The sequence below is a fragment of the Panthera tigris genome, chromosome E3 (genome assembly GCF_018350195.1).
Source record: "Panthera tigris isolate Pti1 chromosome E3, P.tigris_Pti1_mat1.1, whole genome shotgun sequence".
NCBI lineage: Eukaryota > Metazoa > Chordata > Mammalia > Carnivora > Felidae > Panthera > Panthera tigris.
The window spans coordinates 6,984,128-7,007,631 of NC_056675.1; the positions used below are offsets into that span (position 1 = coordinate 6,984,128).

A 23,504-nucleotide genomic window follows, 5' to 3' on the forward strand; every position below is an offset into this window, starting at 1 on the left:
CTGTATGCCTTTTATTTCTTTGTTTTGTTTTATTGCACTAGCTAGGATTTCTACTACAATGTTAAATAAGAGTGGTGAGAGTGAACATTTTTGCCTTGTTCCTGATGTTAGGAGGAAATATTCAGTCTTTCACCATTTAAAAATTTAGATATATATTTTTACAACAAAAACTGTACATATTTAAGTGTGGTATTTTACTTTATATATATATATTTTTTTTGAAGTGATTATGGCAAATAAATTAACATATCTGTCACCATCCAGAGTTGCTTTGTGTGTGTGTGTGTGTGTGTGTGTGTGTGTAGTAAGAACATGTAAGAACTACTTTTTAAGCCAATTTCAAGTATATAGTACAGCAGTAATAATTATGATCACCGTGCAGTATATTTGGTCTCCATCTTTTAACTGAAAGTTTGTGCCATTTGATTAAAATCTGCCCTTTACCCTCCTCCCCAGCCTCTGATAACTACCATTCTACCTTCTGTTATTGAGCTTGACTTTATTTTTCTAGATTCCACTTATAAGTGAGATCATGCTATACCTGTCCTTCTGTGTCTGGCTTAGTTCTCTTGTCATCTTGTCCATGTTGTCCAGGTCCACCCATGCTGTTGGAAATGGCAAGATTTCCTTCCTTTTTAAGGCTTAGTAATTTTCCATTTTCTTTGTCCATTCATCACTCCATTTACATTTAAAGTAATTTTTAACAGGTTAGGATTTACTATTGTCATTTCAGTAATTCAGGTGTTTCATAGATGAATTATTCTTTCTTCCTGTCTTCCTCTGTGATTTCATGGTATTTTTTTTATAGTGGTATGCTTTGAATTTTTTCTCTTTATTTTTTCTGTATCTACTCTAGGTTTTTGCTTTGTAGTTACCAGGAAGCTTACATAAAACATCTTAGAAGGGCGCCCAGGTGGCTCAGTCGGTTAAGTGTCTGACTCTTGATTTCAGCTCAGGTCAAGATCTCACAGTTTATGAGACAGAGCCCCACATTGGGCTCCCTGCTAACAGTGCAGAGCCTGCTTGGAATTCTCTGTCTCCCTCTCTCTCTGTCCCACCCTCACTCACATGTATACTATTTCTCTCTCAAAATAAATAAATAAATTTTAAAAATAACCAGATTTAAGACAAACAAACAAATCTTATTGATATAGCATAGTCCCTTGATCTCTGTAGCAATAGATTCTCTGCTGTCCTCTATGCTTTTTTCAAGCCCAGTGATTAATTTTATGACTATTATTCTAAATTGTTGTTCCATTATGTTGCTTAAATCGTTTTTCATCAATTCATTACCTGTCGCTACTTCCTGGAGTTCCTTTTGGGGGGGGATTCTTCCGTTTCATCATTTTGGGTGATCCCGGTGGTAGCTCCAAACTGCAGGGCACTTCCCCTGTGCTGTCTGGAGTAACTTGTGTTGGTGGGCGGGGCCACAGTCAGACCCGATGTCTGCCCCCAACCCACCACTGGGGCCACAGTCAGACTGGTGTGTACCTTCCCCTCTCCCAGTGGCAGGACTCACTATGGAGTGGTGTGGCCCCTGTCTAGGCTGCTTGCACACTGCCAGGCTTGTGGTGCTGCTTCGATGGGATCTTGCCAAGGGCGTGTTAGCTGGGGTGGATCCGCAAGATGCACAGTGGCAGGAGGGGCAGGCTTAGCTTGCTTTGCCATTGGTGGTCCCCTGCAGGAGGGGCTCTGCAGCACCAGGAGAGAGGCAGGCCCGTCAGAGGGATGGATCCACAGAAGCACAGCACTGGGCATTTGTGCGGTGCAAGCAAGTTCAGTGATGGGAACTAGTTCCTTTGGAATTTTGACTGGGGAATGGGAGAGGGAAATGGCGCTTGCCAGTGCCTTTGTTCCCCCGCCAAGCTGAGCTCTGTCTTCGGGGCTCAACAATTCTCCCTCCTGGCGTCCTCTCACCCTCCCCACTCTCTGAGGGCAGAGCTGTTGACTTTTGGCATTCCAGATGTTAAGTCCCACTGGCTGTCAGAACTCACAGAGTCTGGCCCCTCTGTTTTTGCAAGCCAGACTTCGGGGGCTCTGTGTTGCTGGGCAGGCTGCCCACCACAGCACGGGCTCCCTCCCACCAGTCCGTGTAGCACACACGGCCTCTCCGCCCTTCCTACTCTCTTCTGTGGCCCTCTCATCTACACTTGGCACCAGAGAGTCTGTTCTGCTAGTCTTCTGGTGGTTTTCTGGGTTATTTAGGCAGATGTGGGTGGAATCTAAGTGATCAGCAGGACGAGGTGAGCCCAGCGTCCTCCTACGCTGCCATCTTCCATGATCTCTCCAGCCATTCATCATTGAGATGAGGTTAGGTGTAGAGTTTTTCAATGCTCATTATTATTGAGGATGGTGTCCTCTGTTCCTAGTTTGTGAGTTTTTAATATGAATGGGTGTTAGAGATATCTGTATAAACAAAATACAGTTTTGGAAGATGAAAGAAAGACTCAAGCTCGTTGGCTTGATAGGCCAGTCCCAAACTTAGAAACAGAATTCTCTCTCTTTTTCCTTCTGACCTTTTGGGGAAAGTTCAGGGGAAAGGAGTTCCATGTAACTGCATCATTTCCTCAGAAATGGCAAATAGATTCCTAATCTTTTTAGTGGTAACTACTATTTTTTTAAATGACCTTATGAAGACATCTGTTTGTGATTTTTCTCTTGCTGTAGATATATGTAAGACAGAACTGGTCTGAGGCAACATGCAGCTTGCCAGGGCTATCTGTCTATCTTCTACCAATCCAATTCTATTCTGCATAGATTAGGAGAATGAACTAGGTGTTAATCCTGTGTATTCCCCTGGAGGGGTAGTTTCCCTGCCAAATTTTCCCGTTCCATATTTAGTTAAAAAGGAGATTGGAATATAAAGGGTGGAGAGCACATCAGGTGGCTGGATGTGTCCTTCAGCTTCACAGGAAACTAGGCATTTGAGATGAATATCTATTGAGTATCTGACATTAGGCTTGCTGCTAAGTAGAGAGTCGCTAAATATTTGGTGAGTAATTTATGCCTATTTAACAAATTTTCTAATGTGCGGAGATACCCAAAACTTATGTAGGGAAAAATGTGTTTTGCTTTGACTCTAGTCTTTTGGTCCATTGGGACTTATGAAAAATGCCATTAGTATGTCTGAGGATGAACAATGGAAAAGAATACGAACAGTGCTGTCTCCAGCCTTCAGCAGTGGAAAGCTCAAGGAGGTAAGAAAAGAGCTTTCATTTAGGAAGTTAAAGAATTCACCTGGGAACAGATAGAAACTAAGATCATAGTCCATCTCTTAAGGACTATCTCAGTCTGCTAAATTTGGGTTTCCCAAAAATGGTCTTTTAGCTTCATGTCCTGGAAGAGACATGTAAGATTTGTTATTAGATGTCCCTACTGCTTCATGCTTATGAAAGCTGTGTAATTTTAGGTCTTCATTCTTGGATTTAAATCAGGTGGTGTTGGGGCGCCTGGGTGGCGCAGTCGGTTAAGCGTCCGACTTCAGCCAGGTCACGATCTCGCGGTCTGTGAGTTCAAGCCCCGCGTCAGGCTCTGGGCTGATGGCTCGGAGCCTGGAGCCTGTTTCCGATTCTGTGTCTCCCTCTCTCTCTGACCCTCCCCCGTTCATGCTCTGTCTCTCTCTGTCCCAAAAATAAATAAAAAAACGTTGAAAAAAAAATTTAAATCAGGTGGTGTTGTATTTGTGTGTAGATGTTCCCCATCATTGGCCAGTATGGAGATGTGTTGGTCAGGAACCTGAGGAAGGAGGCAGAGAAAGGCAATCCTGTCACCTTGAAAGAGTAAGTAGAGCTGCACCTGCTGGGCTTCTGGCTCTGTCATGACACTTTCCAGCTGCTGACACAGAGCCAAACTCCCACTGTTGAGTTAGTGCAGTGAATAAACAGAAGTAGGCATATGGTGCTACAAGTCCAGTGGGCCACCCAAGAAGAGGTAGCACCCCTCAAAAGGCAGGGAGGTCAGGAGAGAGAGGGTCTTCTTTTGTGTACATGAAGCAGGATTAATTTATCTGCTTGATTGTCACCTTGGATACTCTGGAAGACAAAAATACAATTAAGGATATATATATAAATTGATACTGTCCTGGGAAAACTAGTGGCATGTGATCACTTAGCTATGGCAACCTATAAATCAATTTTGGAGTGATTTAATATGTATTTTTCAACGAGTTCTTACATTTTCCAAATATGAGTGTGTCCTTAGGGCAAGCTCAGATTGCTAGAGTTGAGGAAGAGAGGGTCTTTCAGGAGCCTTAGCAGGGGGTAGAGAAGAAGGGATAACATTCCTGGCAGCACAGAATATGGTGTTGCTCTTCTGTAAAGTGCTGAAGAGGAATCAGCTCTGAGCATAGATACTGTAGTAAGAGAGGGTCCAGATCAGTTTCACCTTTCTTGACTCCTCTAGGAAGGAAGGTTTAATTATTCCACCATTTACTCTGCCCAGACACAGTGCTTATCTGGCTTCTATTGTCCATGCTCAAAACACACTACTGTAATTTGTCTGACTTTAGGTCTCTATCCCTCCATGACTGAGCTCATGGAGCTCAGAGGTGTGTCTAACTTGCCATAGTGTCACCATCACCCTTAGCACAGGACCAACTGCATCACTGACACTTCATGAGCACTTCATGAGTAGAGTGATTGTATATAGACTCTTCAGATGATCCAGCAGGTGGTTCTGAAAGTGTGGCTCTTCTCTGGACATCAGAATATACATGTACTTCTTGCTGCATGTGTTGGATGAGAATGATAAAGAGGTGCTGATTTTACATACCCATGTCTTTCATCTGTACTCAGTATTTTGGGAGCCTACAGCATGGATGTGATTACTAGCACATCGTTTGGAGTGAATATTGATTACCTCAACAACCCACAAGATCTCTTTGTGGAAAATGCCAAGAAGCTCTTAAAATTTGAATTCCTTGATCCATTTTTATTATCCTTAAGTACGTGCACTATTGTTTTTTTCTTTTTCCCCCTCTCTTACTTTTTCTTCCCTTCATTCCTTCCTCCATCACCTCTTCCCTTCCTACCTTTTTACAATTTTATTGAAATATGACTTCACATAACTTATAAGTCCCCCTTTAAAGTGTACAATTCAATTTTTATGGCCTCATTGTTCACTGACCATGGAATGAATAAAGAAAATATGGTATGTATATTCGATGGAATCTTATTGAGCCACAGAAATGGAAGGAAATCTTGTTTTTAGACAACATGGATGGATCCTGAGGGCATTACTGTAAGTGAAAAGAGTCAGCTAGAGAAAGACAAATACTGAATGAGCTCAATTAAGTGTGTGTGTGTGTGTGTGTGTGTGTGTGTGTGTATATATATATATATATATATATATATATATATATATATATATATATATAACAACAACAACCAAGAACCAGTCAAGGAGATCAGATTTGTGGTTACCAGAGGTAAGGGTGAGGGGGTAGGAATTGAATGAAAGTGAGCAAAGGTATAAACTTTCACTTACAAGGTAGATAAGTACTGGGCTGATAATATACTACATAATGACTATAGCTAACACTGCTGTATGGTTTACAAATAGGCTGTATGCATACAAATATGTATGCAGTATTTGTAAATTGCTAAGAAAGTAGGTTCTGGAAGTTCTCATCATAACAGAAAAAAAAATTTTTGTAACTATATGAGAAAATGGATGTTACTAACCTTACTGTGGTAACCATCTCTTTATATATGTACGTCAAGTAATTATGCAGTATACCTCAACTTACATAGTACCATTATGTTTATTATAACTCAATGAACTGAAAAATGGTTTAGGTGCTTTCAAAGATTTGTGCAAATTTTACTGCAGTCCATGGTTAGAATATCATCCACTCAGAAATCCTGTAGTATTTTAGTATCACATCCCACAATTCTTAACCCTAAGAGACCACTAACCTACTTTCTGTTTTAATAGATTTGCCTCTTCTGGACACTTCATACAGAGAGTTATATAATATGTGATCTTCTGGCTGGCTTTTATTAGCATAATGTTTTCAAGGTTCATCCTTGTTGTATCATACATCATTACTTCTTTTCTCTTTTTAATTTTATTTTAGAGAGAGAGACAGAGAGAACGCATGCCTGGGGGAGAGGAGAGAGGAAGGGAGAGACTTTTAAGGAGGGAGCACAGATCCTGACTCAGGGCTCGATCCTGCGTCCCTGGGATCATGACCTAAGCTGAAATCAAGAGTCAGATGTTTAACTGACTGAGCTACCAGGAGTCCCACTTTCTTTCTTTTTATGGCAGAATAAGATTCCATTGTATGGGCATACTGTATTTTGTTTATCCTTCCATCACTTGATGGACATTTGGGATGTTTACAACTCCTGGGTATTGTGAATAGTGCTGCTGTAAACATTCATATAAGTTTTTGTTTAAATACCTGTTTTGAACCTTTTTTTAATTACTCAGGGGTGGAATTGTTAAGGTATGTAGTAACTTGCTATATGCTAAGGTAAAATAAGTGTGTTTAACTTAATAAGGAACTGCCAAACTGTTTTCCACAATAGCTACACCATTTACATTCTCACCAGAAGGTATGAAGGTTCTAGTTTCTGACCATCCTTGCCAACATGTGGTTTACACTTGTCTACTGTTTTGATGATGGTCACCTTAATGGGTGTGAAAGAGTATCTTATTCTGGTTTTGTTTTGCACTTCTCTAATGGCTAGTGAGGTTGAGTAACTTTTTATATGCTTGTTGGCTATTTTGTAACTTCTTTAGATAAATGTGTATTCAAGTTTTTGCCCATTTATAGCTCAGTTGTTCATCTTTTGTTTTTGAGTTGTAAGAATTCTCTGTATCTTCTAAATAAAAGTCCCTTATCAAATATATGATTTGCAAATTTATCTCTCAAACTGTAGTTGTCTTTTCACTTTCTTCACAGTATTTTCCTGTAGCACAAAATGTTTAATTTTGATGATGTACAGTTTATGTATTTTTCCTTTTATTTCTGTGTTTTTGGTGTCATATCTTAGAATTTACTGCGAAAGCTCAGATCATGAAGGTATATCCCTTGGTTTTCTTCTAAGGGTTATAAAGTTTTTGCTTTTAGGTTTAGATCTTTGATCCATTTTGAATTTCCTTTTATATGTGGTATGAGGTAAGAGTCCGACTTCATTTTTTTTTTTTTTTGCATGTGGCCATCCTCTCTTGTCCCAGCACCATTTATTGAAACACAATTTTTCTCTATTGAGTGATCTTGGAAACCTTGTCAAAATCAATTGACCATAAACACATGGGTATAATTTTGGACTCTAAATTCAATTCCATTGAACTTTATGTCTGTGCTTATGCCTGTACCACATTGCCTTGATCATTATGGTTCATGATAAGTTTTGAAATTGGAAGCCTGAATTCTACAACTTTATTCTTTTTTTTTTTTCAAGATTGTTTCAACTGTTCTGGGTCCCCTACAATTCCATAGGAATTTTAAATTCAGTATGTCATTTTTTTTACAAAGAAGACAGCTAGGATTCTGATATGGAATGCATTCATCTGTAAATCAACTTGAGGAGTATTGCCATCTTGGCACTATTAAGTTCTAATCCATGATCTTTGGATCTTTTCCCACTTAAATCTTCTTTATTTCAGCAATATTTGTGGTTTTCAGAGTATAAGTTTTGCACTTCTTTTGTTAAACCTATCCCTAAGTATTTTGCCCTTCTTGATGTTATTGTAAATGGAGTAAAATTCCTAATTTCATTTTTGGATTTTTTTTGCAGTGTATAGAAATATATAGATTTTTGTATATTGATCTGGTATCCTGAAACCCTGCTAAACCAGTGTATTTTTTAAGTTATTGATTGATTGATTTGTTTGTTTGTTTGTTTGTTTGTTTTGAGAGAGACAGGGACAGCATGAGTTGAGGAGAGGGAAAGAGAGAGGGAGAGAGAAATCCCAAGGAGGCTCCACGCTGTCAGCGCAGAGCCTGATGCAGGGCTTGAACTCATGGACCATGAGGTCATGACCTGAGCCAAAACCAAGGGTCGGAAACTTAACTGACTGAGCCACCCAGACATCCCTAAACCAGTGTATTAATTCCAATAGCTTTTAATGCATTCTTTCAGATTTTCTATGTATGACATCATGTTATGTCTTTTTAATTTAAATCAAGTTAGTTAACATATAGTGTAGTATTGGTTTCAGGAGTAGAATCTAGTGACCCATGACTTACATATAACACCCAGTGCTTATCCCAACAAAGGCCCTCCTAAACCCAATCACCCATTAGACCCATGTCACCACCACCCCCCCACCCCCCGTCCAGAAAACCCCAGTTTGTTCTCTGATTTTAAAAGTCTCTTATGGTTTGCCTCCCTTTCTGCTTTTATCTTATTTTTCCTTCCCTTCCCCTATGTTCATCTGTTGTGTTTCTTAAATTCCACCTAGGAGTGAAATCATATATTTGTCTTTCTCTGACTGACTTATTTCACTTAGCCTAATACACTCCAGTGATATGCAGAAGAATGAATTTGGACCATTTTCTTACACTATACACAAAAATAAATTCAAAATGGATGAAAGACTTAAATGTAAGACAGGAAACCATCAAGATCCTGGAGGAGAAAACCAGCAGCAACCTCTTTGACCTCAGCCATGGCAACTTCTCATTAGACATGTCTCTGAAAGCAAAGGAAACGAAAGCAAAAATGAACTATTGGGACTTCATCAAGATAAAAAGCTTCTGCACTGTGAAGGAAATAATCAGCAAAACTAAAAGGCAACCAATGGAATAGGAGAAAATATTTGTAAATGACATACCGGATAAATGGGTTAGTATCCAAAATCTATGAAGAACTTTTCAGACTCAACACCCCAAAGGCAAATAATCCAGTGAAGAAATGATCAGAAGACATGAATAGACACTTTTCTGAGGAAGACATCCAGATGGCTAACAGACACATGAAAAGATGCTTAACATCACTCATTATCAGGAAGATACAAATCCAAACCACAATGAGATATCATCTCACATCTCTCAGAATGGCTAAAATTAACACCTCAGGAAACAACAGGTGTTGGCAAAGATGTGGAAAAAGGGGAACCCTCTTGCACTGTTGGGAATGAAAACTGGTACAGCCACTCTGGAGAACAGTATGGAGGTTCCTCAAAAAGTTAAAAATAGAACTACCTTCTGACCCAGCATTTGCACTACTAGGTATTTATCCAAAGAATACAAAAATGCTGACACAGGGGTACAGGCAACCCAATGTTTATAGCAATGCTATCAAAAATAGCCAAATCATGGAATCATGGAAAGAACCCAAATGCCCATTAACTGATGAATGGATAAAGAAGAGGTAGTACACACACACATACACACACACACACACACACACACACACACACACACACACACGAATATTATTCAGTGATCAAAAAGAATGAAATCCTGCTTTTTGCAACAATGTGGATGTAACAACATCATTTTATCTTTTTTAAATGTTTACTTACTTTGAGAGAGAGGGTGAGAGTGTGAGCATGGGGAGGGGCAGAGACAAAGGAGAGAGATAATTGCAAGCAGTTTCCATGTTGTCAGCTCAGAGCCCGACGTGGGGCTCAAACCCACAAACTGTGAGATCATGACCTGAGCTGAAATCACAAGTCAGACGCTTAACCGACTGAGCCATCTGGGTGCCCCAACAACATCATGTTATCTAATAATAAAGATGCTTTTACTTCTTTATTTCCTCTATGAACAGTTTTGTTTCTGTTCGTTTGTTGTTTGTTTTGCCTATCTTTCCTGGCTAGAACTTCTAGTACAGTGCTGAATAGAAGAGGCAATAGAAACATCTTTATTTTGTTTAATATTAGGGGAAAGTGTCCCAACTATATCTGTTAAGTATGGTGTTAGCTATGAGCTTTTCATAGGTGCCCTTTATCAGGTTAAGGATATTCCTTTACTATTTCTAGTTTGTTGAGTGTTTTTATTGCTAAATGGTGTTGCATTTTTGTCAAATTCTTTTTCTGCATGTATTGAGATGACCGTGTAGTTTTTAAAAAAGGTTTTGTGGGTCACCTAGGTGGCTCAGTCAGTTAAGTGTCCAACTTTGGCTCAGGTCATGATCTCACAGTTGGGGAGTTCAAGCCCTGCATTGGGCTCTGTGCTGACAGCTCAGAGCCTGGAGCCTGCTTCGGATTCTGTGTCTCCCTCTCTCTCTGTCCCTCCCCTGCTTGTGCTCTGTCTCTCTGTCTGTCTCTGTCTGTCTCTCTCTCTCTCTCAGAAGTAAATAAACACTTAAAATTTTTTTTTAATGTTTTGTTGTTATACTGTATTATGTAACCTTGCATAACCTCTTAGTTATAGTGTATCCTTCTTTTGGTATGTTGCTGGGTTCAGATTGCTAATATTTCAATGAGGATATGTGTATCCATGTCATAAGATATGCTGGTTTGTAGTTTTCTTCCTCTGTGATATCTTTCTCTGGTTTTAGTATCAGAGTAATACTGGCCTCATAGAATGAGTTTGGAAATGTTCCTACCTCTTCCGTTTTTTGAAGAATTTGTGCAAAATTGGTGTTGATTCTACTTTAAATATTTGCTAGAACTCACCTGGAGCTGAGATTCATTTTGTGCATAGTTTATTCACTACCAGTTCAATCTTTTTATTTTTCTTTCAGGTTGCCTGTTTTTTTTTATTTGTCACTTTCTAGTTTGTGTTTTTCTAGAAATTTTTTCATTTCATCTGAGTCATCTAATTATTGGCATACAGTTGTTCATGGTATTCCTTTTTAGTCCTTTTTATTTTTGTAATTTCTGCAGTAATCTCTCTCTCATTTATGATAATAGTAATTTGAATCTTCTCTCCTTTTTGCTCACCTGTCTAGCTAAGTGTCTTTGAAATAATGAGCTTTGGCTTCATTGATTTTTCTATTGTTTTTTTATTCTCCATTTCATAAGTTTCTGCTCTTGTCTCTATTAAGTGCTTTCTTCTACTTGCTTTGGGTTTAGTTTGCTCTTGTTTTGGGGGCATGTTTATGATAGAAAGTTGAATCATTGATTTGAGATCTTGGTTCCTTTTTTTTTTTTTTTTTTTTTGTTTTTTTTTACATTTTTTTTTATTTTTAAGTAATCACTATACCCAACATGGGGTTCAAACTCACAGCCCCAAGGTCAAGTGTTGCAAGCTCTACCAACTGAGCCAGTCTGGCACCCTGAGGTATTGGTTGTTTTTATTTATTTTGTTTTTTGTTTTTTGTGGGTTTTTTTTTTAATATATGAAATTTATTGTCAAATTGGTTTCCATACAACACCCAGTGCTCATCCCAAAAGGTGCCCTCCTCAATACCCATCGCCCACCCTCCCCTCCCTCCCACCCCCCATCAGCCCTCAGTTTGTTCTCAGTTTTTAACAGTCTCTTATGCTTTGGCTCTCTCCCACTCTAACCTCTTTTTTTTTTTTCCTTCCCCTCCCCCATGGGTTTCTGTTAAGTTTCTCAGGATCCACATAAGAGTGAAACCATATGGTGTCTGTCTTTCTCTGTATGGCTTATTTCACTTAGCATCACACTCTCCAGTTCCATCCACGTTGCTACGAAATTGTGGTTTATATACACAATGAAATACTATGTGGCAATGAGAAAGAATGAAATATGGCCTTTTGTAGCAATGTGGAGATATTGGTTATTTTTAAATGTAGTCATATATAACAGTAAACTTCTTCCTGGTCACTGCTATTGCTACATCACATGAGTTTCGGTATATCATGTCTTCATTTTTGTAATCTCCAAGTAATTCCTTAGTGCCCTTTTTATTTCTTCTATGACCCACTGGCTATATAGTAATGTAATGTTTAAGGTCCACATATTTGTGGGTTTACCAATGTTGTTTGCATTCTCAATTTATAATTTTATTCCATTGTGATTGAACTGAATGCTATGTATTATTTGCAACATGACAACACTTGCTTAAAAGGCATGATTAAAGTATCATATTATAGTTTGTTTGTCCAGAGACTCCGGTCCAAAAATAAAAATCTAACAGATCCAAGAATGTCATCCTGTTCCTCTAGTTACCCAGAGATAAGGAAGAGGGCACTGATCTCACTGCTGTAGTGGTGGTTCCTGTGTGTGATTTGTCCTGGCTCAGCGATTGGCTTGAGGTCATAGAGGGAATGACTCCTGGTTTCAATGACTCCTGGTGTCTTTTACTCTTCTGATTGAAGGGAAAGTTATAATTATTCCAGGTAAATTTTGCATTTTCACTGTGCTTTCCATTGTTCTTTTTCCTTACAGTACTCTTCCCATTCCTTACCCCAATTTTTGAACTATTAAATATCTGGCTATGTCCAAAAAGGGTTACTGATTTTTTCACAAAATCTGTAAAAAAGATGAAGGAAAGTCGCCTCAAAAATAAACAAAAGGTAAATCCAGTAGTGGTTACACGCGGGTGTTCGCTCTTGATTTTTTATTGAGTTGTGTACATCTCACGTGTGCACTTCTATGTATGTTTTATGGTAGGTAGAGAACCGTAGGGTTTAGAACAGGAGAGTTCTAACATTTTAGAAAGAATGAAAAAGGTGGAGATTAAGGAAGGAGATAAGAAAATGAGCCACAGAAAGAATTTTTATTTTTTTTAAATACAATTTATTGTCAAATTGGTTTCCATACAACACCCAGTGCTCATCCCAACAGGTGCCCTCCTCCATGCCCATCACCGACTTTCCCCTCTCCCCCACCCCCCATCAACCCTCAGTTTGTTCTCATTCCTTAAGAGTCTCTTATGGTTTCCCTCCTTCCCTGCCTGTAACTTTTCCCCCTTCCCCTCCCCCATGGTCTTCTGTTAAGTTTCTCAAGATCCATATATAAGTGAAAGCATATGGTATCTGTCTTTCTCTGCCTGACTTATTTCATTTAGCATAATACCCTCCAGTTCCATCAAAAGTTGCTGCAAATTGCCAAGAGAAAGAATGTTTAAAATTTAATAATAAGCATGGCAATTAGTGTGTCACTGCCTAAAATTTGGTGAGAGAAAAACTACCATTTCCCTTCAACTATTTGTCAAAGGGTAAAAATTACTGTGTAAAATCATTTTCCTCATAGTAAATTTCCCAGATCTTATGCTGCAAAGAATCCCTTCAATTCCAAGCCCCTTATTTTAGACATTCTTCAGTGGAAGGTACCATCAGCCACCTACCTGGTGGAGTATAGTCTCTGTTAAAATTGAGCTTGCCATTGTCTGGAGTGGGCAGGAGTCTTCTCTGGGCACTGAGGCTATAAGCTGGATAAGTCAGCTCTGCCTTCATGAGGCCTGGTGGCTCACACAAGGATGTGTGTACAATAGGGAGACAGGGCTGGGTACCCCAGGATGTCACTGAAGATTGTGCAGAGTTTTGGGAGGGTGAGACATTGGAAGATGCTGACACAGTAGCTCCCCATGGACTCTGCGGAGGTCAGAGGATTGGTCTATGTGGCCAAACATTAAAATAAGGCTGATTTAAAAAGGACTGGCATCAGAGACTTTCTCCTGAGCAAGCAGGAATGAGAGGAGAGGGAGCAGACAATTCTTTGGCCAGGAAGCTGTGTTCAAAAGCCAGAGAAGCTGAGGATCAGAGGGAGCAAGAACCAAGAAGCAGTGGGACACAATGGCTGCATTCCTGTCAGGGAAACATCTTGCTCTCGTAGATTTGTAGCTGAAAGTTTTGTTTTGTTTTGTTTTGTTTTGTTTTGTTTTGTTTTGTTTTGAGAGAGAGAGCGCGAGTAGGGGACAGGTGAAGGGAAAGGAAGAGAGTAGGCTCCACACTCGGGGTGGGGGAGCCTGAGGACCCTGAGATTATGACCTGAACTGAGATCAAGAGTCAGCCCTTTAACTGACTGAGCCACCCAGGCACCCCAGTAGCTGAATGTTTTTGTTCACTGATGACTCAGACAACACAGGTCAGACTTCTGGAAGTAAAGAGGCCATATTTTCAAGAAAGAGGTTAAGTGCTGCACCTCTGATTTATTTCTGACTTCCCAAGTAACTTTTTGTCATTGAAACTTCTCTTTCTGCTTCCAGCACCAAGTAGATTTGCTTCAGCTGATGATTAACTCCCAGAATTCCAAAAAAAAAAAAAAAAAAAAGACACCCATAAAGGTAAGCAAGGAGAGAGTCAGAAGGTGAGTGATGAGGTGACTCAGAGGCAAGGGGTGGCTCTGAGATGTGCAGGAAGGTTTTTACCAGATTTAATTTCTGCAAATCAAAGAATGACACATGTTCAGTTACAAACAGTAGCAGAAGCACTTTCCAGAAATACGCAGACACAACTTTGTTCAAAGTTTAAAGGGTAACCATAGACAAGAAAGTCAGTTCTCTGTAGATCACCTAATTCAGAACCTTTGGGGAGCTTGTTTCCAATGTCAATCCTCTGGCTTAATCAAGACCCACTGAATTTGAACCTCAATCTGGAAATTCACATCAAGACTCCATCACACAGGAGACACATGGCCCCAGAGTTGGTGACCTTAACTTGGAACACTTGGTTAAGGTTGTGTTCACTGGCTTAATATACTGTAAAGTTTTTATTTTATTTTATTTTATTTTATTTTATTTTATTTTATTTTATTTTATTTTATTTCACGTTTATTTATTTTTGAGAGAGAGAGAGAGAGAGAGAGAGAGAGAGAGAGAGAGAGTGTGTGTGTGTAAGTGAGGGAGGGGCAGAGAGCGAAGGAGACACAAAATCCGAAACAGTCTCCAGAGTCTGAGCTGTCACACAAAGCCTGACGTTGGGCTTAAACTCACGATCTGTGAGATCATGACCTAAGCCAGTCAGCCGCCCAACCAACTGAGCCACCCAGGCACCCCTGTAAAGTTTTATTTTTTATTTTTTGTAATTAATAAGTAACTTGTTCAGGATGCCTTTCTGACTGTGTAAATACTGTGATTCTCTTCAAATTTTCACATACTGCTTTTATTGTCCATGGATGATATTTGACTGAAACCATCATTACCATGATGGTTCTAGAATGGTGACTTTCTAATTCCATCATTTCTTCTATGTTTATGAGTTAATGTTTCATTGTTAATAAGCTTTTCATTCTCTCTCAATTAATTTATTTATATATGTCAGTATGATCTCATGTATTACTAATTTAGTCTCCTACGTCATTTTTTATTTAGCTCCTCAGTTCTCTCAGATTTGTCCTCTGGAAGACTTTTCAAGTCATCTCCTGTGTATTCTTTTTTTTCTTTCTTCTTTTTTTTTAGGTTTTTAATAGACTTTATTTTTTATAGCAGTTTTAGGTTCACTGCAAAATTGAGTGAAAGGCACACAGCTTTCCCATATTTCCCGCTGCTGCCACCTACAGACAGCATCCCCCATTAACAAAATCCCTTACTATGTGGCACATTTGTTACAATCAATGTCCCTACAGTTACCCATTATTACCACCCAAAATCCATAGTTTCCATTATAGTTCACTCTTGGTGTTGTGCATTCTATGGATTTTAAAATACATATAATGATGTCTATCCACGATTACAGTACATGGGGTATTCTGTATCCTTTTCCCATATCTTTTTTTGAGCATTCTGATGTGAGACATTACAGGTTCTTTTCTGTTTCCCCTGATGGAGCCCTGGAATCAGCCATTTCTTCAAGAAGCCCTGTTTCCTTTTAGTGAGAATAGTATTTAGAAACCAAAATCTGGGATCTAGGAGTGCTCCTTGCCACTATATTTATTTGCTTCTATTTCCTCCCAGTGGACCAATATAAGAACATCAAATGTATTTACACAGGACTGATAAATATAATCATTTCCATATCTATCCATAACCAGTAATGTAATGATGGTCTCTGTGTCTGAAAGAAAAAATAGCCTTCAGGGAATTTGTTTCTATGACAGAAATATTCCCATCATGGTTAATTTCAGGCTATCTATGGTTTGACAACCATCTCATAAAACTCTTGAATATTTAATAGTTGATTCTAGCGAATAAGGATGGGATTATGCCATCACACCACTAAAATATATCTCTACCTATATATACATCTCCTTCTATCCGTCTATCTCTTTCATTCTACCACTTTCTGTGATGAAGAAAATATTCTATATATACCTATTTCAATACAGAACCACTAAACACAAGTGGTTAAATGAGCCCTTGACATGTGACTACTGTCACTGAAGAACTAAGTCTGTTATTTAATTTAATTACTTAAAATTTAAATATGAATAGGCACATCTGGCAAGTGGTTACCATACTAGACAGCAGAACTATAAAATTTGATTATCATGGAGTTCATGGCAATCAGGGGAAAGAGTCTGATAGTTGAGTTTATCCACAGAAGTATCACGGAAAGTAAGTCTAGGAAATCAGAACTCTGTATACCTTTCTTACACTCATTTTTTATTATTTTGAATTGTAAATTACATGTCTGTGGCAGATGCCATGTTAACTTCAGTGCTCTAAATATCTAAAGGTCCTACTACAGTTCTGATCAAATAGATTAGAGCCTAACCATGCTTAGTTTCTGCCAGGAGATATCCAAAGGAAGGCCAACTTGTATTCAGGGTGGGACCATTCACTAAGGAAGGTGACATTCAGGCCATGTTTGAATAAGCACTGCTAATTCCACTCACTGATTCTGTTTGTCTATATTTCAGGCTGGCCAATGTCCTTCTATTGATCATTTTTTCTCCTACTGTTTTTGTTTTAAATTTTTTATTTATTTTTGAGAGAGAGACAGAGACAGGGTGTGAGTGGGGGAGGGGCAGAGAGAGAGAGGGAGACACAGAATCCAAAGCAGGTTCCAGGCTCTGAGCTGTCAGCACAAAGCTTGATGTGGGGCTTGAACTTGCATGTGAGATCATTACCTGAGCCAAAGACAAATGCTTAACTAACAGAGCTGCCCAGACATCCCTCTCTTAATGTTTTAATGTAGTTGATTAGACTAGGATCAGACACCACTCTTTTAGCTTTTTGTCTGTGTTGTAGTTTCTGTACATATCTGAGATCATCCATTGGAAGAGTTGTGCCCCAGATCTATTAGCTGAGACCTCCGGAAGGTATAATCTGGGCCTCTCAAGCTAGGTTGTGCACACAAATCCTCACATCTCATGAAACTCAGATTTTGATTTGATACTTCTAGGGTGAGGTTTAAGATTCTGCATTTCTAATAAGCTCCCAGATGCAGTAGATGCTGCTGGTCCATGGGCCACACTTTGAATAGCAAGAGTTTATCTGTAGCCCAATATTGTTCTCTTAAGTTCATGCAATGTTCCCACATAAGTTTCCTTATGTTTAGGTGAAAGATCATTTAATTTTCCTGACAATTAAGCCTTAGCATTGTAAACTCTCTCTCTCTCAAAAAAAAAAAGCTGTATTTTAGGTAGAAGAGTGTAATTTTTTCCTGGGGAAGAATGCTACTTATTGGTAAATATTTTAAGACATTACGAGGATACGCTAAACACAGTGTGCATTGGACAGAAATGCCATTTCTGAATGAAATTACCCACATCTGTTGGTGGGGGTGTGGCATAAGCAGGAACCGTTGGCCAAGAATAGTATAGGCCTTGGGAATTACCAGATCAAGACAACCTTTGCCTCTTTCTGACTCTGTAAGATAGACATCAGAGTACAAACCTCTCCCAGTTTGATTCCCAGTTGCTTTTACAATTTTATCCCTGAGGGATTTGGGCATTTCAAATGGATTTCTCATCATCTAAACTGTGATGTTTTCCATTCACCAGCTTTGGCTAAAATGTCTTTGCTCTCCTTTTAGCTCTGTCTGATCTTGAACTAGTAGCTCAATCTGTTATCTTTATTTTTGCTGGCTATGAGACTACCAGTACTTTCCTCTCCTTCCTTGTGTATGAATTGGCTACTCACCCTGATGTCCAGCAGAAACTGCAGGAGATTGATGTGACTTTCCCCAACAAGGTGAGTGGGTCACTCCTTTAGAGGGAGTCAGGGTAAGGTCAGTTATGCCTCAGTGACAGATTAGTCCTCAAATCTAGTGGGTTTTGATAACAAAGCTTTATTTCTAACTCACATTCATACATCCAACATGGGTGTTAGTGGAGGATGGGAGTCTTTGCTCAGGGATACAGGATAAAGAGGCTCTACTTTCTTATCCCTGCATTATCTGGATCTTGGGGAACAAGAACTAGAGTGTTGTTCATTTTCTTTTCAAAGTGATTTCTCCTAAGTTCATATAGGATGGGAAATATGGGGATCTATGTGGATATTGGATGAAGTGTCATCTCTAATTATCTCAATGTAACAAGACAGGAAACTGGGCTACAGAGAACAACATAATTTTCTTTTTTTATAAATTTTGTAAATGTTTGTTTATTTTTGAGAGAGACAGAGCATGAGCCAGGAATAGATAGAGGGAGACACAGAATCTGAAGCTAGCTCCAGGCTCTGAGCTGTTAGCACAGAGACTGATGTGGGGCTCGAACTGTGAACCATGAGATCATGACCTGAGCTGAAGTCAGACACTTAACCAACTGAGCCACCCAGTTGCCCAGAAAAACAACATAATTTTCTTACACTATCACATAACTAGTGGTGAAGAAGCTAAGCTAGGAGACAGGGACCCTGGATCCTGATCAACCTTTAACCTCTACAGTGTTGGCTCTTAAATATAACAGCAAGCAAGCAATGACATACTGACCACATTGTTTTCAGATCTCTGCCCAAAGTTGAATTCCCTGCTTATGAAGAGACCTGGCCTCTGGGGTAGAGTGACTCATTTTGTGTGCAGTGAAACCCCAACATGACAACTATGAGATCCTTCCAGCAACTGTGGCTGAGACTAGGGTTCTGATCCCCTTTACAACTTTCCCTAGAACTGAAATTGTGTGCCCACAATTGGTAGGATCCAATCCTACCCTTCTCTTGCCATATTTGGGTTGAAATAAACTAGTGTCTCTCCAAATTATTTATAGTTTTTACATAATATGGTGTTTTTCTCCAAATATTATATATATAACTGAAGATCTAGGAAGCAGGATATTTCAACTAAAAGAGTTTATGTGGATAGGGGATATTCTCTGTTACATGTTCTCCTTTCTTGGTACAGATGTGTGGCCCCAGTTTTAAAAAGAAACAATGCAGTCAACATATTTCACTTAAGAGTAAGGGTTATAGGGGCACCTGGGTAGCTCAGTTGGTTAAGTATCTGACTCCTGATTTTGGCTCAGGTCATGATCCCACAGCTGTGGGATTGAGCACCACAGTGGGCTCTGTGCTGACAACATGGAGCCTGCTTGGAATTCTCTCTCTCCCTCTTTCTCTCTCCCTTACTCTCTCTTTCTCTCTCTCAAAATAAATAAATAAACATTTTTTTTAAAAAAGAATAAGGGTTGGGGCGACTTGGTGGCTCAGTTAATTGCGTGTCTGACTTTGGCTCAGGTCATGATCTCCCATTTTGTGAGTTTGAGCCCTGCATTGGGTTCTGGGCTGACAGCTCAGAGCCTGGAGTCTGCTTCAGATTCTGTGTCTCCCCCTCTCTCTGTCCCTCCCATGCTCATGCTCTGTCTCTATCTGTCTCTCGATAATAAATAGACATTAAAAAAAAATTTTAAAAGAGTAAGGGTCACAGAATATTAGTGATTACTGTTCATATGAGGAAGAAAAACCACTACATGATAGTGGGAATGATTTCAGGCCCTACTTAGGTTATTATCCCATTGGTTTTCCCTAGTCATTACTATTGCACACATATCAGTGGGCCGTTGAACAGACCAAAAGACATGGTAGATACTAAAATGTTCATAAATGCCCTTTACCAAAACAAATGATTTGTAAGTGTTTCTAACACTTCAGTAGTACTGCGTACACTGAGTTGAACATTGTTCCCAAATCTCAATTTATCAAAGTATGTTTCTTTCTTCCAGGAACGTCCCAGTTACGATGCTCTTGTACAGATGGAGTATCTTGACATGGTGTTGAATGAAGCTCTCAGATTATACCCAGTCACTGGTAGCCTTGAGAGGGTCTGTAAGAAAGATGTGGAAATCAATGGCGTGTTCATTCCCCAAGGGACAGCGGTGACGGTGCCAACCTTTATTCTTCACCAAGACCTGGGTCTCTGGCCAGAGCCTGAGGAGTTCCATCCTGAAAGGTAGAGGGATCCCTGGAAAAGGGAACCCACCCTTCTACTGGAGGATATTCCACTATTGCATGGTATAGATGACAAACATGTGATTGTACAATTATTTATTTATTACAGTATGTCAAAATTTTACATACTATAGACTAGATAAAAGAATATTAAAGTCGTCCTCAGTACCAATATGTCAGGATTATTAATAATGGTATGTAATGTCCTTGTGGACATTTATCTAGGCATATATAGATTACTAAAATTAGGATGGCATTATATATTTTTTAAACAACTTACCTAATGTAACAGTAAACTAATAACTTACTGTATTTGTGTTTATCTGATTACATGAATATGCCATAATTTACTTACCACTATGTTATTGAAGGAAATAGAACTTTTTTTATCCTTTAAGTTTTTCCTGTCCTCTCTACCTCTCTGGATATACCCCCACCATATGGCCCCATGTTTGTAAACCTTGGCTGGCATTTCCACCAGCCCTAGTGGGAGAGCAGAGGCTGTGGAGCTGAGAATCATCTCCCTGGCAGGAGGAGAAACCTCATGAGATGGGGGCACACACAGGTCCTGTGCTGTCTGTGGCTGCAGTCCTGTGCCAGCTCCCACCTCTCTTGGTATCTGGGGTTAGTCCAAAGCAAAATCATCTGCTCTCTAGCCATCTGAGACATCCTCCTTGGAGAGGTCTTGAGTTTTCTCTCTGGGAATCCAGAGCAGAGTCTGACTTTGGGCACAGCTTGAATTCTGCAAAGAGTTGGTGTTTTCCTGTTTATTGTATTGGTGAGAAAAAATTGGAGTGAACTTTGTAGGGATCCAGACTTTTAGTCCTGATTCTAAGCTCCCTGATGGCAGGGCCCTTGTCTTGTTGCATGGTGCCCCTAGTGCTAGCATCGTGCCTGCATATAGTACTTGCTAAAAGAAGTCAGAATTGACCAAGTCACCTGTTTTCTGGAGCAGAAGACCTGGTGGTTCCCACAAGCTCAGCAGTCCCTGCTCCTGTAGCTTCTCAGACAGAAACCAGAGACTCCTGGTACTTCTCTGTGATTCACTCAGTCATGACATGAAGTACTTACCTATGTGTGTCAGGGACTGTGCCAGACAGTGCCAAATCCATATATTAAAAATGTCTATTATGGAGAATTTTTGACACATACAAGCATATCCTATAGACACAAGTCTGTGAAATACTTTTAATGCATCTATATGTGTCCATCGTCTGTTCAACAACCACTAACCCATATCAGCTGCCCCATCCACACACCATTACAAAACCTTGCCTGATTCCCATATTACTTTAAGGCACATCATCTGTAATCATTCCAGAATATTCTCCATAACCTAAGGACTTTATAAAATTAGCTACTGACAATGTCATTATCACTTTCCCCATATCTGCATTTTTTCTTATACAAATATTGAGGGATGCATTTTGAAGAAAATATAAGTCTAAATTTCAGGATAGCCTGATGGAACAGACAAGAATTAAGTGATTATACTGGTGATACACATCAGTGAGTATGATTACAGTGGAGCAGAATTGTGTGCCCGTGTAAATCTTCTGACAGGCTCCTCTGGGGAAGTTCTTGGGGGTATACAAGCAGGGAGGGGAGGGAAAAGAAGAGAAAAATCACAGTGTAAATCATGGGAGACATTTCTCCTGCTTCCTTCTTGAGCATTTGGCCACTGTAAGTCAGTGGAGGTAGGAACCTACCTTTCCTTCAGTCAAGCCCATTTCCTCCTTGTCTTTCAGACTGTGAACATCTCCCCCCACCCCCCACCTGTAATTCTAGTGTTTAAGATAACTCTTTCTTTTAACAACATTCATCTCATCACCTCAACAAGTCTGACCACTCCCACAGGGTAAGGGGAAGGCAGAGGATCTGTAGCTTACAGTTTTCACTGCAGAATAAGCCAGGCAAGATTTCAGTGACCAGCCCCCAAGAATGTCTTGTGCAGTCCTGTTGAGAACCCCACACATGTGGCTCTTGTGTTTTTTATGTTTCACCAATATTTTTACAACTTCTTTTATGGAACCAGGTTCAGCAGGAGGAACAAGGACAGCATAAATCCTTATGTATACCTGCCTTTTGGAACTGGACCCCGAAACTGCATTGGCATGAGGTTTGCAATCATGAACATGAAACTTGCTGTAGTCAGAGTCCTGCAGAACTTCTCCTTCAAGCCTTGTAAAGAAACACAGGTCAGACAGAGAACTTTCTGCATAAAGAATGTGGTTTTTTTAGATGAAAAGATACAGAATAGATGTGTGTGTGTGTGTGTGTGTGTGTGAGAGAGAGAGAGAGAGAGAGAGAGAGAGAGAGAGAGAGAGAGAGAGAGAGAATGGGCTCATTTATCCTTAATAACTTGTTCTATTGGCCAGAGATCTATTTGGAGCCATCTGTGAACTTTTAAGTTTCCTTCAGCTCTGAGTGCAATGTCTGTAAATTATGAAAACCCAATTATAAGTGTCATTAGAGTCAGTGCAGTTAGCGTGACATGATTATGCAGACCTTTGAACTTGAGCAATGCTTTTTTCTTTCAAGTCCACTGAAAGGAAAGGAACGTATTATGCACAGTCGTGATTTGCAGTGATTACCACAACGTGACTTTTGAATGATGCTGTTCTCTACCACAACATACAGATAGTCTCATGACCATGGTTCTCAACCCCTGCTTGTACAGTGGAATCTGTGAGTTCTGTAAAAATCCTGATGCTCAAGTCATCTCATAAATTCTAATATAGTATGTAAACCAATTTGACAATAAATTATATTTAAAAAAAAGAAATTCTAATATAATTCACCCACAGTGTGGCTTAAACATGCACCCATTGATTCTCAAGTGAAAGCAAGGTTGAGAATCACTGGTGTGAAGCATGTCTGCCAGATGTGAAGGACTCCCATAGTCCAGGACATCCTGACTACTTGGCTCCACCTTCTGCGAGCGCTGCTCCAGTCAAATTGTGCTTTCTTTCCATCCCAATCTGCCATCATGAATGGATGTTTCCACTGGGAGAGGTGACAGAATGTTTAGCCATGAGGGTGGCCATACAATAAAATGTGTAATACCCACTCAGGGTGACTTTGCATATACAAAATTCACTTCAACATATACAAAATTAACTCTGTATCATTTTTCAAATGGTTGCCATAATGGCTAAGAATCTGTTTTCAATTTTAAAGACTCATCCTTTTTACTTAAAATTTCAATCAAAAAAGGACACAAACCAACATGAGTTTGTGTCCAGCCTGGTACAGAGAAGGCACTCAATAGATAGTCTGTTCAATGAGTGATGGGTGAATGTTTCCACAGTGCAGTCTTGAAAGATTACAGAGTAAGTTTAAAGAATCAGAGATATATGATGCTAAAAGTAATATTTATATCTTTGTAGTGCATTATTGTCCTTCATGTATCTTGCCTGCTTTTCTTCT

General features: G+C 39.5%; 1 protein-coding gene across 1 annotated transcript in view; it reads left to right on the forward strand.

Annotated features, from left to right (window-relative positions):
- Positions 1–3,090: 3,090 nt before the first annotated feature.
- Positions 3,091–23,504, forward strand: part of LOC102972460 (cytochrome P450 3A12-like) — a 62,847-nt gene continuing 42,433 nt past the window's right edge. The window contains exons 1-8 of the mRNA XM_015537097.2: positions 3,091–3,197; positions 3,691–3,779; positions 4,794–4,942; positions 12,257–12,384; positions 14,019–14,083; positions 17,726–17,885; positions 19,850–20,076; positions 22,111–22,273. Of these exons, the coding sequence (XP_015392583.1) occupies positions 3,105–3,197; positions 3,691–3,779; positions 4,794–4,942; positions 12,257–12,384; positions 14,019–14,083; positions 17,726–17,885; positions 19,850–20,076; positions 22,111–22,273 (1,074 nt within the window). The 5' untranslated portion in view covers positions 3,091–3,104. The remainder of the gene's footprint in view (positions 3,198–3,690; positions 3,780–4,793; positions 4,943–12,256; positions 12,385–14,018; positions 14,084–17,725; positions 17,886–19,849; positions 20,077–22,110; positions 22,274–23,504) is intronic.